Here is an 18,157-nt window from a genome sequence, read left to right as displayed (position 1 = left end):
TTTAGTCACGAAGTCGTGTCTGACTCTTTGCGACCCCATGGAATGTAGCCCGCCAGGCTCCTCAGTCCATGGAGTTCTCCATGCAAGAATACTGGACTCGGCTGCCCTTTCCTCCTCCAGGAGATCTTCCCACACCAGGAATCCAACTTGTGTCCCCTACATTGAAGGCAGATTCTTTACTGACTGAGCCACCTCCTTACTAATTCTTAATATTAATTCTCTGGTAAACTAACTGCTGTGGTTTCAGCCTCCTGCTGGGACCCTGACTGATACAATGGGTGGCACTGATGTTGGTGTCTGCCTTGTCAGTGATTCCAAGTGGCACAGAGCTTGATTTTCAAAGGGCTCTAGGTGGTGGGAATACTTTGGCCATTGGATGTGAAGAGCTGACTCAATGGGAAAGCTCCTGATGCTGGGAAAGGTTGAGGGCAGGAGGAGAAGGGGGAGACAGAGGATGAGATGGTTGGATGGAATCACCGACTCAACAGACATGAATTTGACCAGTCTCTGGGATATAGTGAAGAAGAGGGAAGCATGGCGCACTCCAATCCATGGGGTCTCAAAGAGGCGGACAGGACTTAGCGACTGAACGACAATGTGGCGGGAGCAGGAGAGGACTGGAAACAAAGCATGAGCGCCCACTCGGGAAAACAGGCCTCTCAGGGGCTGCCCCTGAACTCTCAGGAGTGCAGAGAGCGGAGCTCCCCTACTGTGGGTAAATGAAGGAGAAATGTACCTTGTGGGGGGAGTCCGTGGGCGGCCTTAGCTCTGCAGGGACAAGAGACAAAACATGAAAACTTCTTTCTGCCTCTCTGCAGACTCCTAGCCAATAATGGCTTCCCTCAGGGCTCTACCTGCAATGCAGGAGACCTGGATTTGATCCCTAGGTCTGGAAGACCCCCTGGAGAAGGGAACAGCAACCCACTGCAGTATTCTCATCCATGATCTCTACTGTCAACGATTTGGAGCAAAAATCCTAACTAGTTGTCAGTGCGGAAAGACCCAAGTTGAAAACTCTAAGTGGTGCCAGAAATGTAGTATCACTTGGTGCCAGGGCACATCGTCTTTGGAGGAATGTACTTCAAACCAGGCCCTCAAATAATTTCCACCAATATATTACCCAAAGTGGAATTAACACACACACACACACACACACACACACATACCATTGGGCATCAGGAAATAGGCTGCCATGTTTAAGGGTCGGTAGAAACCACAAACTGCAGACTCAGACACACAAAGATTGCATATATTGATGGGGGAAAACTGGAAAGAGTGACAGACTGTATTTTCTTGGACTTCAAAATTGCGGGGACGGTGACTGCAGCCATGAAATTAAAAGACGCTTGCTCCTTGGAAGAAAAGCTATGACACACCTACACATCGTATTCAAAAGCAGAGACATCACTTTGCTGACAAAGGTCCATATAGTGAAAGCTATGGTTTTTCCAGTAGTCATGTACAGACGTGAGGTTTTGACCATAAAGAAGGCTGAGCACCAAGGAGCTGATGCTTTCAAACTGTGGTGCTGGGGAAGACTCTTGAGAGTCCCTTGGACTGCAAGGAGATCATTCTAGTCAATCCTAAAGTAAATCAACCCTGAATATTCATTGGAAGGACTGATGCTGAAGCCCCAATACTGTGGCCACCTGATGTAAAGAGGTGACTCATTGGAAAAGACCCTGATGTAAGGAAGGCTTCCTTGGTGGTCTGATGATAAAGTATCCACCTGCAATGCGGGAGACCTGGGTTTGATCCCTGGGGTGGGAAAATCCCCTGCAGAAGGGAATGGCTGCCCATTCCAGTATTCTTGCCTGGAGAATTCCACAAACAGTCAATGGGCTTGGAAAGCGTCATACACAACTGAGTGACTTCCACTTTCACTGATGCTGGGAAAGAGTGACGGCAAAACGCGAACAGGGCAGCGGAGGGTGAGAGTTCAGATGGCATAATGGACTCACTGACTCAATGGACATGAGTCTGAGCAAACTCCAGGAGCCGGTGAAGGACAGGGAAGCCTGTCTTGCTGCCCTCCATGGGGTCGCAAAGAGCCAGCCACGACTAAGGTACTGAACAAGAAACTGATATTATGAAACACACAATATACAAATAAGTGGGTAAGAACCCACCTGCCAGTGCGGGGCTCTCAGTTTCCACCCCCGGTCTGGGAAGATCCCACATGCCTCAGGGCAACTGAGCCCGAGCACAACTACAGACTCCAGGCACCAAAGCCTGTGCTCCGCAGTAAGCAAAGCCTTTGTATGAGAAGCCCGCACACCACAACGAGAGTAAACTCCACTCGCTGACACAGAGAAAGCGCACGCGCAGCAGTGAAGACCTGGTGCAGCAAAACTGATAAATAAATTGTAGTAATTGGAGGGAATGATGCTAAAGCTGAAATCCCGTACTTTGGCCACCTCATGAGAAGAGCTGACTCATGGGAAAAGACTCTGATGCTGTGAGGGATTGGGGGCAGGAGAAAAAGGGGACGACAGAGGATGAGATGGCACTACTGACTCGATGGACGTGAGTCTGAGTGAACTCCGGGAGTTGGTGATCGACAGGGAGGCCTGGTGTGCTGCACTTCATGGGGTCACGACTGAGTGACTGAACTGAACTGAAATGAAAAATAATTAAAAGAAAACTCAAGGGAATGGCAGACTACTGACATAAGCCTTTCTAGCCTCTGCAAACATAAAGTCCTGAGCTGACCATCCCACTTTTCTAGGTAGATAAGATGTGAATAATAAAGATCCACATACCAGATTAGATACAGTTTTAGCGAAAAATGTATTGACTCTTCTCATAATTAAAAGGTGGAATTTTGATCTGAATCTGTTTGCCAAGAATTTTTTTTTTTTTAATTGCCCCAAGATGGTTGATTTTATGTAAAATTTTAATCAAGGAGGCCATTAGACTGGGTGACTCTAACGCCTTAGGTAGCTGCAGTAAACCAATCAAAATTTAAGCCAGAGTTGGAACTCCAATCTAAGAAAATGAAATCAACTAATCGTGAACAGCCAAGCCCCTCGATTTTCCCAAATAAGAAAATCGATTAAGCTCCAGGGAGGTGGGGTGGACTGGGACATTGGGACTGACATGAGTATCCTCCTGATACCCTGTCCGGCAGAGACGGCTGATGAGATCCTTCTGTACAGCGCGGGGCGCTGCACTCAGGGCTCTGTGCTGACCTCAATGGGGAGGAAATCCATGAGAGAGGGGATCTGTGTGCACGTGCAGCTGATTCACTTTGCTGCACAGTGGAGACTAACACAACATTGGAAAGGAACTGTAGCCCAATAAAAATGATTAATTTAAAAAGTTCACGCTCAAGCCAATTACATAATTGCTCTGCTTCCATGTTTTCTCCTAAAATCCTCTGTCCTAGCCTACCCACAAAGCACCTCTAATCATTTTTCAGTTTTGGCTGTCTGATTTGAATTGTCTGCTTACATGAACTCTTCAAACTATAACGTGCCGCAGTTTACCTTTTACAACTGATAGGACCTTTATTTTATGATTATTATCAATCTTTTTGGTCACACTGCACAGCTTGTGGGATTTTAGTTCCCCAGCCGGGGGCTGATTCAATCTGGGCCCCTGGCAATGAGAGAGTGGTGTCCTAACCACTGCACCGCCAGGGAATTCCCTAGGACCTTTAGAATAAGAATATGTGTTCAAGGAAAACCTCATTGGTTAGAATGTCCTTTGTAAGGTGGAACAAGCACTGTTTAAAATTCAACGCACGTCACTTAAAAGACTCGTGGGTCTTCCGTGGGGGTCCAGTGGCTAGGACTCCGCACTTCCAGTGTAGGGGGCCCTGGTCCGATCCCTGGTCAGTGAACTAGACCCTGCTGCCATGTGCAGCTGCAACTTAAGACCTGGCCCAGCGAAATGAATAAATGAAGACTGGCGATGTCAAGCATCAGTGAAGGTGTGAAGCTCACATACTGCTGAAGGAAACGTGACGTGGAACAACCACTTTGGAAACCAGTCCATTTCTAATAGGTAAAACAAATCTGCCTGCATGCTAAGTCAGTTCAGTGGTGTCCAGCTGTTTGTGACCCTATGGACTGTAGCCCACCAAGTTCCTCTGTCCATGCGGCTCTCTAGGCAAGAATACTTGAGTGGGTTGCCATGCCCTCCTCCAGGGCATCTTCTCAACCCAGGGATCAAACCTGCCTCTCCTGTGTCTCCTGCATTGCAGACAGATTCTTTACGACTGAGCCAACAGGCAGGTCCTGGATCTAAGGACTGAAGATCCTGCAATTTGACTCTCTTAGATAGTTACCCCAAGAGATCTCTGTACAGAGGCTTATACAAGAAGGTTCACAACAGCTGTGTTCATAATAGTCAAAAAGTGGTGGGGAGTTCCCTGGCGGTCTAGTGGTGAGGGCTTTTCACTTTCACTGATGGGGTCTGGGTTCAATCCCTGCCTGGAGAACTAAGATTCTGAAAGCCACGAGGTGTGGACAAAAACAGCCACCAAAATGTGGCAACAGTCCAGAGGCCCGTCAACAAGAGAATGGATGAACACGTTGAGATCTCCGCTTCCAGTGAAACTTCTCAGCAATAAGGTGGAACAGACCGCTAACGTACACACAATATGTTAGACCCCGTGTTCCTGGCTCCACCAGACTCTGCTGGATGGGCTTCTAACCTGGCACCACAAGCTCTCCTTGATGGCGCTATGACAAATTGCCTATCTGTCACCCCTGCCTGCAATCACACAGGACTCTGTGGATGCTCCCTGAGGGTCGGGGCCTGGTTTGGTTTTGTTCACTACTGATTCCTGAGCTTGGGCCCAGCTCCGCTGCACACTAGCTATAGCACCTTGTCGGCTCAGCTTCTGGAGCCTCAGTTTCTTCGTCTGTAAATTGGGGACGATCACCCTATGTAGGATATGCTTTACAGATGGGGAACCGAGATGCAGACAGGAAAATAATGGCTCAAGTGTCACACACAGGTAATGACTGGCAGAGAAATTCAGACCAACTGCCAGACTACAAGCCAAGAGTGCTCTCCAACTCCACAATTTCAATCCCTGTGGTAAAACCTCAACATCTTGGCACTTCCCTGGCGGTCCAGGGGTCAGGACTCCCAGCTTCCACCGCAGGGGGCCTGGGTTCAATCCCTGGTCAGGGGACTAAGATCCCACTGCCACATGGCACGTCCAAAAAAAAAAAAAAACACGACTCAACACGTCTGCCTCGCCCACATTAAAAGCATGGGACCCTCCATCCAGTAGAACATATCCCTTTGTATTTTAATGACTAATTCTGATTTCACATACAACTACTTCTACTTTTAACACACACTGATGCTCCCTTGTCTTGTCTTTCTTATGACAAACAAAAAATTTCTGATTAAAAAATATGGTAACAACCCAAATGTCCATATGAATGGACATACAGTGCATGATTCCCTACAGTGGAACAGTGAAAAGGTAAGTATCAGTCACTCAGTCAGGTCCCGCGCTTTGTGACCCCAGGGACTGTAGCCTGCCAGGCCCCTCCATTCATGGGATTCTCCAGGCAAGAACACTGGAGTGGGTTGCCATTTCCTTCTCCAATGCATGAAAGTGAAAAATGAGAGTGAAGTCGCTCAGTCGTGTCTGACTCTTCGCGACCCCATGGACTGCAGCCTACCAGGCTCCTCTGTCCTTGGGATTTTCCAGGCAAGAGTACTGGAGTGGGGTACCACTGCCTTCTCTGACATATACACACTAGTATAAAGTAAATAACCAAAAGGACCTGCTGTATAGCACAAAGAATGACACTCAATATTTTGTAATAACGTATAAGGGGAGAGAATTAGAAAAACAATATATATACACACACATGTATAAATAAATGAATCACTGCTATACACCTGAAAGTACCACAACACTGTAAATCAACCCTACCTCAAGCTTTTAAAAAAATCAGAAAAAGAAGTTTAGACTAAACTAAGCATATAGTTTTTTACATATAGGATGTAAATATTATGATTTAAATATTAAAAAGGTTAATATCAAATGTTGATTTAAATATACAGCAGCAAAGCTAAATTCAGATTAATTCAAGAAATTCGTTTGAGTAAAAAATAAAAAATTAACAACTGAATTTCACGTTTTTTGCTTTTTTAAAAACGTACATCAGCAGTTGCTAAGGGAAACTGTGGGAAGATGGTAATAGGGAATGACCACTTAATGGTTCTGGGGTTTTTTGGGGGGCGGGGGTGATGAAAATGTTCTGGATTAGTCGCTGCAATGAATGCTGCACGCTGTAAATATACCAAATCCCCTGAATTACACACTTTCAATGGTTAACATAATGAACTTACGTTACATGAATTTTATCTCAAGAAGAAAGAAGAGAGTATTCAGTACCTATCAGTCGTTAGGAGAAAGGCTTAAGCGCACGCTGACTCATCTGGGGCCCAGGTCTGAGTGCACCTGTCTCAGGAAGACAGGATTCACGACAGTGGCATAAATGAGACATGGAAGGTCTGCAAACACTGAGACATCTTGTTAAAAAAAAAACTGTTCCAAGATAAATATCATATGATATTGTCTCTATGCGAAATCTAAAAAAAAATACTCAAAAAACCTTATCTACAAAACAGAAACAGACACACAGACTCAAGAGAATGAATTCATGGTTATCAGGGCAAATGTAGAGGCGGAGGAGGGACAGATAAGAGCTTAGGATCGACATGAACACAGAGTTATATTTAAAACAGATAACCAACAAGAACCTACTGTACAACACAGGGAACTCTACTCAGTACTCTGTGAGAACCTGAGTGGGAAATAACTTGGACAAAGCATAGATACATGTATATGCATAGCTGAAAGACTTTGCTGTACATTTGAAATTAACACAACATTGTAATCAACTCTACTTCAACATAAAATAAAAATTAAAGGGACTTTCCTGGTGATCCAGTGGTTAAGACTCTGAGCTTCCAGTGCTGGAGGCACAGGTTCGATCCCTGCTTGGGGAACTAAGATCCTGCATGCTGCCCACTGTGGCCAAAAAATTTAAAAATTGAATTAAAATTTTAAAACAAGGTTCCACATCCATGAAAGGCAATCTTATGCACCATTCAAAAGAATAAGGAGAACTTGATGCCATGACAGTGGACCTCTAAGATATGGTTTCTTGGAAAAAGCAAGGGTACATGTACATATTTTGTACTTTAAAAAAGGGGGTTTGGGTGAATATATATGCCTGTATGTGGACAGAGGGACCTGGGGAACCACCTCAGAAGCTGCTCACAATGACTGCCTAGGAAGGAAGACCTGGGCAGCAGGAATGGGGGCGATGGGGCAGGAGGGGACTGAGGCAGGTGGCCTGTGATGAGGACTTCCTTTTCAGTGTAAAGCCTCCCTTTTGTGCTTTTTTGAGTTATGGACCACATGAGCCTCGGCTGGCTCCTCTGCTCTCTCACTCCCCACTTCCTGTCTCTTCTTGCTCCCACTGCAACAGCAGTGCAGAATTAAACGGGATGCTCCTCATCATAAATGAGCTCAGCAAGATCATCCAGGAATACACATGTGAATCCCCCGCTTTACACAAACACCTGCGTGGTGACACGGCACTTCTGAAAACATTACGTCACCAGATTTTCACGGTAACCCTGGGCTCCCATCACATTATCTTCCATGGACAGATGAGAAAACAGCTTCTGAGAAATGAAACCATTTGCCTGAGGTCACAGGGAGAGTAAGAGGGAGAGATGGGGACTTGAATTCCACCTGAGACTAACTTGTCAGCCACCTGCATCTCTCTCTCAGTTGAAAATACTGGCTCTAGGCAAATTGTATAATCTCTCTGGGCCTAACTTCTTCATCATACAAGGGGATAATAATACATTGGAGGTGATGGGATTTTTCTAAGGATTCAATGAACTAACCCATATGAGGCATTTAGAATGGTAACTGGCAGTGTTTTTTATTCTGGGGTGGGGGGCATTTTCCCAAGTTGGGCATTGAACCTGGGCCTTGTGGCATGGAGTGCAATCCTAAGCACTGGCCCACCAGGGTATTCCCAAACAGTAGTAACTCTGAATAAACTGTTAGCTCTCATTATTCTGACTGTACTACCTTAGGGAACTATGAGATATGTAAAGTCCAAAAATCATTCACAAAACCTTGTGGCTTTGTGTATAATTCCTTCGAGGAGAATTCTCATCTACTCTCTAATTTGCAAAAAGGTCTATGAACCAAAACATTTTCAGAACCACTGGGTAAGACAGACAATAATATATTTAACACAATCCGGTAGGCCTTGCCCCCAGCATCCCTCCCAAATACCCTTACATTGGAGGGATGAATGTGGCCAAAATCAAGAAGTGGAGGACTTCCCGGGTGATTCAGTGCTTAAGAATCCGTGCCTTCAACGGGGCTGGGGGCTGGGGTTCAATCTGTGACGGAGGAACTAACACCCCAGAGTATCATGTGGTGTGGCCAAAAATTAAGAAAAAAAAAAAAAAGACAGAGACTTTTCAGGAGATCCAGGAGCTACAACTCCATGCTCCCGATGCAGGGCGCCCAGGTTCCCAACCCTGGCCAGCTAACTAGATCCCACATGCTGTAACTAAGACCCAACATAGCCAAATATGAATAAATTTAAAAAAGAAAAGAATTCAACATTCGGACACAAAGAAACAAGAAAAAGGTGGCTAGAGCACCCACACTGGGTTCAGCTCTCAGCACCGCCATGGATGAGGGGTGATAACAGCTCTACCACCGCCTGACTCCCTGGAGAGCCAGATCATGCAGGGTGACCCCCAGGCAGCCCCTGGGAACACGCTAGCTCGCTTCTCCCACCAGTTCCTCATGCCTGATGGGAAGAGCCTGTTGGGAAGTCTGTCACCATCCTGGGTCAAGCTCCCCTTTTCCCTTTGCTCCCTCCAACTTCACCAAGCTCGTACCAAAGCACTCTGCATTCCACAATGGTCACTAAGACTGGCCACTTCACTTCGGCCCTTCCCAGGCCTCAGTTTCCCCATCTTTAAAATGCGGTTGATTGCCTTAGATGATATGAGACACCTTCCAGTCCTAAGCCCAGGGCCTTGAGAAGCAGAATGTGTGGCAATGGTTTACTCTCTTCCAACTGAGGATGATAAGGCTCTGAAAAGAGCAGCAACCTGCCTGGACCACACGGATTCATTCCTGGCCTAGTCCTTGCATCACCCATCTCCTCTGCTAAGGGCACAGGGACCACACTGCTCATTGTCAGGTGAGGTGGTGGGGACCAAAGAGACAGTGCCTCAGCTCACTGCCAGTTAACTCCAGAGTAGAGTCTGGACACTGGACCTACAGATTTCTATTAAGGAGATGGAGGGAGGGAGACTTCTCTGGGGGTCCAGTAGTTAAGACTCTGAGCTTCCAGGGCAGGGGGCTCCAGTTCCGTTCCTGGTCAGAGAACTAAGATCCCTCATGCCACCCAGAGAGGAGAAAAAGAAAAAGATGGTGGGGCGGCTGGCAGAATCACCTGGAGCACGACAGAGATGGTCTTAGAGGCTGCCTGCCATTTACGGTAAGTGTCTCCCTTGAGAAGGTTTTCTGCACAGTAGGTCTGGAGAGAAGAGTAGAAAAGGGAACGTTAGGGTTCCCCAGCTCTCAGATTAGTCTGAGAGTTTTCTCAAGCCCTCTGACATCACCCAGGTTTCAGTTTCCTTATAATCCCCCCAAACTCTGGGGTGTGGGGAAGAATGGATACATGTATATGTATGAGTCCCTCTGCTGTTCACCTGAAACTTTCCCAACGTTGTTATCTGGCTATGCTGTTGCTGCTGCTAAGGCCCTTCAGTCGTGCCCGACTCTGTGTGACTCCATAGACGGCAGCCCATCAGGCTCCCCCATCCTTGGGATTCTCAAGGCAAGAACACTGGAGTGGGTTGCCACTGCCTTCTCCTATCTGGCTATAACCCAATTCAAAAACCTTCTAGTGTTAAAATAATAAATCCCCCCACACTCTACCTGGAGTCCCCTCCAACATTCTCCCCTGGAAATTCACCTCTGCTCCTTCCCAGGAAGCAAAACATCCTCCTTTTCTCAAAGCAAATTCCTCTATCTCACATCTCTCCAGAATAACCTATGGCCTCCCAGAAATTCTCCCATGACCCTCCTTAGAATTCCACAAAGTCCCCTTTGTGAAAGGAAAACCAAAATGAAGTCCGCATTGCTAAAAGTGTGCTCTAAGATTGACCAGGGGGCCACTGAGGAATTCTGACCAAGCGGGTCACAGCTGCAGTGGAATCTGACCTTTTGACCACATATTGTATTCACACAGGCATCCAGAATTTGTGCCAGAAACTCAAGGTACTTATCAGACCCTTACCCTCTGGTAACTCAGGACTGCTTCTTCTTTAAAGCCAAGTATTTCTTTCCGTGTATCACAGTCAATTAGAATTCTCTCCACACGACTGTAACATCCTGCTACCTCTGTCCTCTTATAAACTCCTGATTCCCTCTGCCAACACTCCGTTTACCGGAATCTGTGTCTCCCAAACTGCAATTCATAATAACACCAATAAAGCTCTTTCTTGGCACCCCGCATATGGATTATCCTCCAACACCTTTGAGACCAAAAGTTGTAGAGCCCGCTGACGAATTCCTTTACTTCTTCCACCCTCCCCCACGCCAGTCCCTCACCGAGTCCTGGCTACTGCAGGACACCACATGGCGGAGGCGGATCTCCGGCATGTCAACGTCGTGTGGGCTTCGGCTGACCCAAAGGTGCACGACGGGCTGAGTCTGGGGGACTCACAGGGGGTGCGCCCCGGGCGGCCTTTACTGCGCAAGCGCACGAGGCTCGGGCCTTTCAAACCTCGGCGAGCCGACAGTTAAGTCCCGACTGCGCATGCCTAGTGCGTCTCTCCGGAGAGTGGCCAGAGGCGCCGAGTTCCCTAGCAACGAGCTTTTCCCGCCTCGCTCTAGGCAACCACTCTCTCGCCCCTCCTCCCGGTCACTTTCACACCAGGCTCTCCTAACAACTGGCTTGGCCTGCAGGATTGGTCCCCAGCAGAAATTCACCATCCTCAGTGCCTCAACTGAAGCCTGGAAAGCAAGAGACCAGTAATCTTGAAGGGATTTTTTCAGGAAGCCGGGAGCCTACCGCAACAGGATCCCCTCCATGACTGGCTGGCTGGCTACCCTTCCCACGCCCAACACACAGACACACACAGATACACACACTAACACACACACACGACAAAATCTCTGATCCCTGAAGATCAGGCCTGAGGCAGAGAGAGTATGTGCTGCTAAGTCGCTTCAGTCGTGTCCGACTCTGTGCGACCCCATAGACAGCAGCCCACCAGGCTCTGCCGTCCCTGGGATTCTCCAGGCAAGAACCCTGGAGTGGGTTGCCATTTCCTTCTCCATTGCGTGAAAGTGAAAAGTGAAAGTGAAGTCGCTCAGTCGCGACCGACTCTTGGCGACCCCATGGACTGTAGCCCACCAGGCTCCTCCATCCATGCGATTTTCTAGGCAAGAGTACTGGAGTGGCTTGCCATTGCCTTCTCCAAGAGAGTATGTAAAGGACCTCAATAAAACACACAAAGTATGTGCCCGAACCAGATACACACCCAGCCTTCCTTTTCCAATGTGAACTCTGGGCATCTGTCCCCTACCATCCCCATGCCCTGAACAAGCACCCCTCTGTTCAGTCTCCGAGAGACCCAAGTGAATCGTGGGGTGGGGTCGGAGATGGAGACAGACCAAACACAGAAAAAGGAGTATGAGCCAAGCATGCCCGGCAAAACAAGCCTGGATTTGCTGGGTACTCACAGGTAGCCTCACCCACACTGGGCACCTCCTTGGGGAAGGAGAGAAGGGGGAGCGTACCTGCGTCCTAACAGCTGCTCTACTCTACAGAAAACAAAATGACCTGATTCTGATCTTGGGCTTCACCTTAGAAAAAAAGGGGATGAGGCCCAGGGCAGTGGGACCTGATGGAAGAGAGTTTAGGAAGCTCAGATGCCTGGGGCTGCATGGAGGAGGGGCTGGGCACAAGATGCCACTACTCCTTTTGGATTCTGGTTCCGTCTCCCCCACTCAGAGCTGCAGAGACCTACCCCAGGTCTTACATCATCCTTTCTTAGCCTAGGGGTAAGGGAGGTCCAGACCCGCCCCTTCTCAGCTTCCTATAAGAACACCTGGGGACCCAGGCCTGCAGGGTCACTCATCTAGCCATCATGAAGCCTTCCTTGAAACCCGAGACCTTCTTGCTGGCCATCACGCTGCTCTGCACCCTCCTGGGTCTGGGTAAGTGACTAGGGCTCTGGAATCCTGGGACCCTCAAAACAAGGAGTATGAGAGAACATTCTGCCAGGTCCTCAAGGGAGAAGCAAAAGAGGTGGTGTGATGGAATTGAAATTCATGGAGAAGGCAAAGGGTAAAGGAGAGAAAGCCTGGGTCCCCAAGGGAGGAAGAGATAAAAAACGTGTGGGTTTAAATCTTGGAGACAGGAGGGGTTTGGATGGCCTCTGCTCCCTGTATCCCAGGCAGTGTCTCAAAATAAGACACCTGAATTCTAGAAAATCACATGAAAGTATGATTAGTATTTTTCACTAGTATGAAAATAAATGAGGCGAGGTCGAGAGATTTCCTTTCTCCCAGGACTCTAAGCAGTTCAGGTCCCTGGTATCCTCCTCCCTTAGCTGTAGGAGTTCAGGCAGCTCCACTTTCCCCAGGACCCAGATGCCTTGTGTCTGGGCCCCCAGTTGCCTCCTCTCTCAGCACCAAGGAGTCCAAGCCCTTATCCCCGTAATCCTCGATCTTTCTTCTTGACCTGGGATGCAGATCTCCTCTCAGGTACCCCTGCCTGAGCGCTCACTGCCCACCAGACGTAGACAGCCTGGTCCCCACAAGGAAGGTGATCCCACTTCCAAGAACCAGCTGCACCCGGAGGTTCACAAAAGTCCATGAAGGACTTGCCCACTGGTTCAGGGCACAATCTCCCTGCCAACGCGGGGGACATAGGTGCGATCCCTGGTCCAGGAAGCTTCCACGTGCACTGGGGCAATTAAGACCCTTCAGCACAACTACTGAGCTCATGCTCTAGAGCCTGTGCTCTGCAACCGGAGAAACCAGCACAAACGAGAAACCCCAAACTGCAACGAGGCAGTAGCGTCTACTCACTACAGCTAGAGAAAAACCAACAGGAAGCAGGCACCCAGCAGAGCCAACAATAGAAAAAAGAAAATTATAACTATAAAAAAACTTTTTAAGATCCATGGAAAGCTTCAGCAGGACCACTCAAGGTCCCCAAGCTGTATCAGAGGGTCTAGCATCCAAAGTCTCCAGCCTTGTAATTAGATAAACTTGCTCCATGAGGGGAGTTGCTTTCTGCCCTGCGCCAGAGAGCAGCTTTGGTGCCAGCACCATGGCATCCCTGCAGAGCTTCAGACACATCCCAGTTCAGTGGCCAGTGTCCGACCATGAAAACCAGGGAGACACAGGTCCTTCTTCCTTCAGACCCCTCCACCCCATCCCCGTCTGGGTTCGGGAGTCATGGCCCACAGACTACGGCACCTTTCACTAGAGCCCCGCTCTGTAATTGCAGGGTACCCACTGAGCTGTGAGGTGTGTGTCGGTGACGGTCCCAATTGCAGAGGAAAACTGCAGACTTGCGCCCCGGATGAGGACTCCTGCATAGTTGTCGTGACTGAGACCAACAGAAGTAAGAGGGCAGGGGCTGCTATCACATGCTGGGGGGTTGGGGGCTGCCTTCACGGTGGCAGATACCGCCATGGGCTGGGAGGGACCTTTGAGTGATGATTATCAGGAAAGGGAAAGGCAATCTCGAGGTGGGTGGTGGACAGAGAATCCGGTGGAATGACAGAAACCACTGTTGCCAAGGATTTCTGAAGATGAGACTCCAAAGAGGATGGGGAAGTGCAGATACAGACTTTCTTACCAAAGAAGTAATTAGGAAAGCAAAGGACATGGGGGAAGAGTGAAATCCAGAGAAGGGGGAAGTCTAATATGTAAAAGGTGAAGGGATGGGTGTAAAAGAGACTTGGGTGAGTTGCAAAGAATGTGATCAGGTTGATTCTCTGGGGCTGTGAGGGGTCTCCCAGAGATGCGGGCTGCAAGAAACTGTTCCTGACAAGAGAAAGCGGGTGCTACTGGGGCTGGTTGAGTTGGGTGCGAGCTCAGTTGTGTCTGAGTCTTTGCGACCCCATGGAGTGTAACCCGCCAGGCTCCTCTGTCCTTGGGATTTTCCAGGCAAGAATACTGGAGAGGCTTGCCATTTCCTCCTCCAGGGGATCTTCCCCACCCAGGGATGGAACCCATGTCTCTCGCATCTCCTACATTGGCAGGGGGGTTCTTTACCACTGCACCACCTGGGAAGTCCCAATATTGTCATAGAGAGAGAGACGTACAAGGACAGATGGTCCCTGGGCGCAGTCCATGAAGTTGCAAAGAATCAGGCACAACTGAGCACCCACACACCCAAGCACGGCGGGTAAAGAGCAGAAACCCTAGGCTTGGAGGAGCCCACCCCGTCTATGGTCAGGAAGGGGAAGGCCAGGGAGACTGGAAGAGACCACTTTACGAAGACCTGAGAGTAGCCAAGGAGAGCAGCAAGAGATCATAGCTAGGAAGTCTGGGGAGTGACCCTGGGAAATCTGGAAGCGTCTACCTTAGATGGAGAAGGAAATGGGTGTTTCAGCAGGTGGGGATGGCAGCCCCATCCCAGCATCTGGTGGAAGGAATTCCAGGGGTCAGGGGAAGGCTGAAGACTGGAAGAGACCATTCACACAGGCATGGGGGTAGTCACAGGTGGTCTGGAAAAGACCACTGCAGATGTGACCCCTGCAGGATGGCAGTGGGGTGGCCCTGGGGCTGAAAGGGCCACCCTGGAGAGTCTAGGGGCTGGGGGAGGATGGGTTGCATACCTAATGAACCATTCACACAATGCCCCAGGCAGAAAAGAGATCTGAATTTGGGGAGCTGGAAGAAACCTCTCTAGACAGCAGTGGGCTGGGGCAACTCTAAGGTGGGGGAGACACCCCAGGGCAAGGGTCCAGACCAGGGGCCACTGAGCCTCCTGCCCACGGCCAACCTGCAGAGGCCTCCTTGGCAGTGACCAGCTACAAGGGCTGTTCGAAATCCAGCAACTGTGAGTCAGGACTCTTCGGCTTCACTGTGAACCATGAGAACTACATGGGCTCCAAGAGGCGCTGCTGCCAGAAGGATGGCTGCAACCAGGACCCCCTGCCCGGTAAGCCCCAGCTGAGCCCCACGGCTGGAGTCCCTCCCTGCCCACCCCTCCCCCGCCAGAGCCAGCTGTGAGTACCTGCCACTGACCTGCGCTGTCACCGGGGCAAGCGTCTTCCTTGCGCTGAGCCTCGGGTTCTTCTCCTGTAAACTGCAGCGTCCAGGGACTTCCCTGGTGGTCCACTGACTAAGCCTCCATGCTCCCTATGCAGGGGTTGGATCCCTGGTCAGGGAACTCGATTCCACAGGCCGCAATTAAGATCCAACGTAGCCAAATAAAGATTGTTTTCTGAAAATACAGTGTCCGTTACCAACTGCTGTCCCCTGAGTGGTTGGGAGGTTGGGAAAGGGACTCACGTCTCCGATTACCTTACCCTCCACCCTCCTCTTCAGCATTCGTGAGAAACCATACAGAGAATGGCCTTCGGTGTCCTTCCTGCATCACTGCCTTTACGGAAACATGCACTGCGACTGCGGAAGCACTGTGTGTTGGCGAGGAAACCCACTGTGTCGCCATGTCTGGCCTCATGCGGCCTGGTAAGGGACACCTGGAATTCGGAAGGAGGGCACAGGGGTTCCAGACAGGCCCAGAACTGGAGCTTCATGCTTCCAGATTCTAAGGGAGACAGTGGCTCCAAAGATCTGGGGGAGAAGGTGGCTGGGGCATATGACCCTGGTCTAGGAGGAGGGAGGCTGGGGATCCTGAATCTAGTCTAAAATCCCCTCCAGCAGGTGACAAATTTGCCGTCCAGGGCTGTGGTACCAAGACCGCCTGCCACAGCAAGCCCGGGACCCTGGTGCCCTCAGGTGCTCGTTTGTTCACCATCAAGAAGACCAGCTGTCTTTGAAGCCCCCAGGCTTCTGGCAAGGCTGAGTGAAGAACTGAGGCCCATGTAGTGTTTGGCCTCCATTCCTTCTCAGCTACGGTTCTAGAAATTCCTACGGTTCCCACGTGTCTATAAACTAAACAAGTTAACAGATCAATCCTGAGTCTGTGATGTGCTATGTTTTGGGGAGATGGGATGCAAAAAGCAGGGGTCTGAACCCTTGGGAACCCTCTCTTTGGAAGAAAGAAAGGGAAGATGCTAGCTTTTTTAAAGGATTACTTTCTGCCTGGTCCCTATGCTAAGTGTTTTCCATGCGGTACCTCATTTCATAATCACAGCTCAGTGACGCTGAAAATATTGCCCCCATTTCACAGAGGAACACACTGAGGCACGGATTGTGGTGTCACTTGCCTTCGGTCAAAGAGCTGGGAGGGTCAGACTCCAGAGTCCATGATCACCTCTCCTAGTTAACCTGTTTTTGCCCCCGAGTTCATGTTCGTAAAATGTGGATTTAATAGCTATAACTTCAAAGGGCTGTCTTAAGAGTCAAATGAAAGAAAACGCAGAAAGGACTTATTTCAGTGCCTAGCTCCTTTCAGGGGCCTCCCTGGTGGCTCAGATGGGAGAGAATCTGCCTGCGAATGTGGGAGACGTGGGTTCAATGCCTGGTTCTGTAAGTCCTCTGGAGAAGGGCCTGGCAACCCACTCCATTATTTTTGCCTGGAGAATCCCACAGACAGAGTAGTCTGACACCCTACAGTCTATGGAGTCAGAAAGAGTCAGACCCCACTGAGTGGCTGAGCACACTGCACTAGCACCTTTAAGACACTGTGGGTTCTGCGCACAATGTGTCTGGCCAATACTTACCATCCTAGTAGCTACTACTTACTCAGTTTCCATGTTTGGCAGATGCTAGACTTTGGCATCTATCAGGATAGTCTGGATTATGCTACAGTAACAAACAAATCCCTAAACTCAGTGGTTTAAAACAACAAAGTTGTATTAGTGTCGGGGCCTTTAATGGACTGGGACCTGGCAGTCCGGAGACAATGATAAAAAAGTTAAAGAGAGAAGGAGGCTGATACTCCCTGGTTTACAAAGAAAACCAATAAAATCCTTGACACAGCACTTGTGTCTCTCACGAAGGCACCGGGCGCCCTCTCGAGGGGGGATGAAGGAACAGTGGAGAGAGTCTTAGAAGCCCTGGCAGGAGAGTGAGCCTTAAGGGTCTCTGCGCTCCAAGGAATCAGCCGAGGAGAGAGAGAGAGAGAGAGAAAGAAAGACATGGGGACCCAAGTGCTGATGGAGCAAAGGCGCTTTAATCATTTCTCTGTGAGTATATAAAGGCTGTGGTACAGGAAGTTTCTTTCGACAATGATAAAGATCAGAAAACCAAATGTACAGCAACTGTCACCAAGGGAACAGGGGATTAATAATGGTCACAAGGTCAGGAGACAATCCATATCTCAAGAAAGGAGATGGAGACTAAGCGGTTTTGTTGTAAAGAGAATGTTTACTAAAGGAGATTCAAGCCTGTCTCACATGATGACCTCAGTTCCTGGGAGCAGCTGTTCCGCTTAAAAAGGAACAAACGACTTGGAGAAACAGCAGGTAGGAATCCACCTGTTAAACATTCCCTGACATTTCCCCCTTATTTATTTATAATATTTGTAAAAAGAGTTCTGACCATTAGAGTTTGTTTAGTTTTAACAATCTTGGCATGAATCTCGGCAGCGGTAGATGACAAATGTAATTGTTATGAGAATCACCAAAATTACAGTTTTAGACCCAATGCTGTGAGTAATGCTTTGAAGCCATCTGCATGGGTCTAGCCCAGATAATTGATCAGCTAGTTGTTCAGCTAAAGTTTCCAAATTGGTGGAAGAGGGCAGATTATTACAAAAGGTTTCAAATATATTTTTTGTAATTATTGTACTTGCAGAGAGACATTATCATGTATGTTTTGTAAATGAAATTTGATTTGTTCCTAGTTGTAGGCATTATTATTGAAATGAACAGGAGTAACACAAAATTGAGTAGAATTCCAATCACATTTTAGCATCACCTGTTTTTGTACATCTATTAATTGATCTCCAACCCATCTGATGAC

At 48.7% G+C, this 18,157-nt stretch overlaps 1 protein-coding gene across 1 annotated transcript; it reads left to right on the top strand.

The window, feature by feature from the left end:
- The first annotated feature begins 12,189 nt into the window (after positions 1-12,189).
- LOC113876414 (phospholipase A2 inhibitor and Ly6/PLAUR domain-containing protein-like) lies at positions 12,190-16,202 on the top strand. Its single transcript, XM_027515600.1, has 5 exons — positions 12,190-12,259; positions 13,560-13,676; positions 15,072-15,224; positions 15,614-15,757; positions 15,950-16,202. Exons 1-5 carry the CDS (start codon positions 12,190-12,192, stop codon positions 16,066-16,068), a joined length of 603 nt encoding a protein of 200 aa, XP_027371401.1. The 3' UTR covers positions 16,069-16,202.
- The last annotated feature ends 1,955 nt before the right edge of the window (positions 16,203-18,157 follow it).

The sequence above is a fragment of the Bos indicus x Bos taurus genome, chromosome 18, assembly GCF_003369695.1.
Source record: "Bos indicus x Bos taurus breed Angus x Brahman F1 hybrid chromosome 18, Bos_hybrid_MaternalHap_v2.0, whole genome shotgun sequence".
In the NCBI taxonomy this organism is placed as follows: domain Eukaryota; kingdom Metazoa; phylum Chordata; class Mammalia; order Artiodactyla; family Bovidae; genus Bos; species Bos indicus x Bos taurus.
This window is presented reverse-complemented; position numbering and strand designations above follow the sequence as displayed.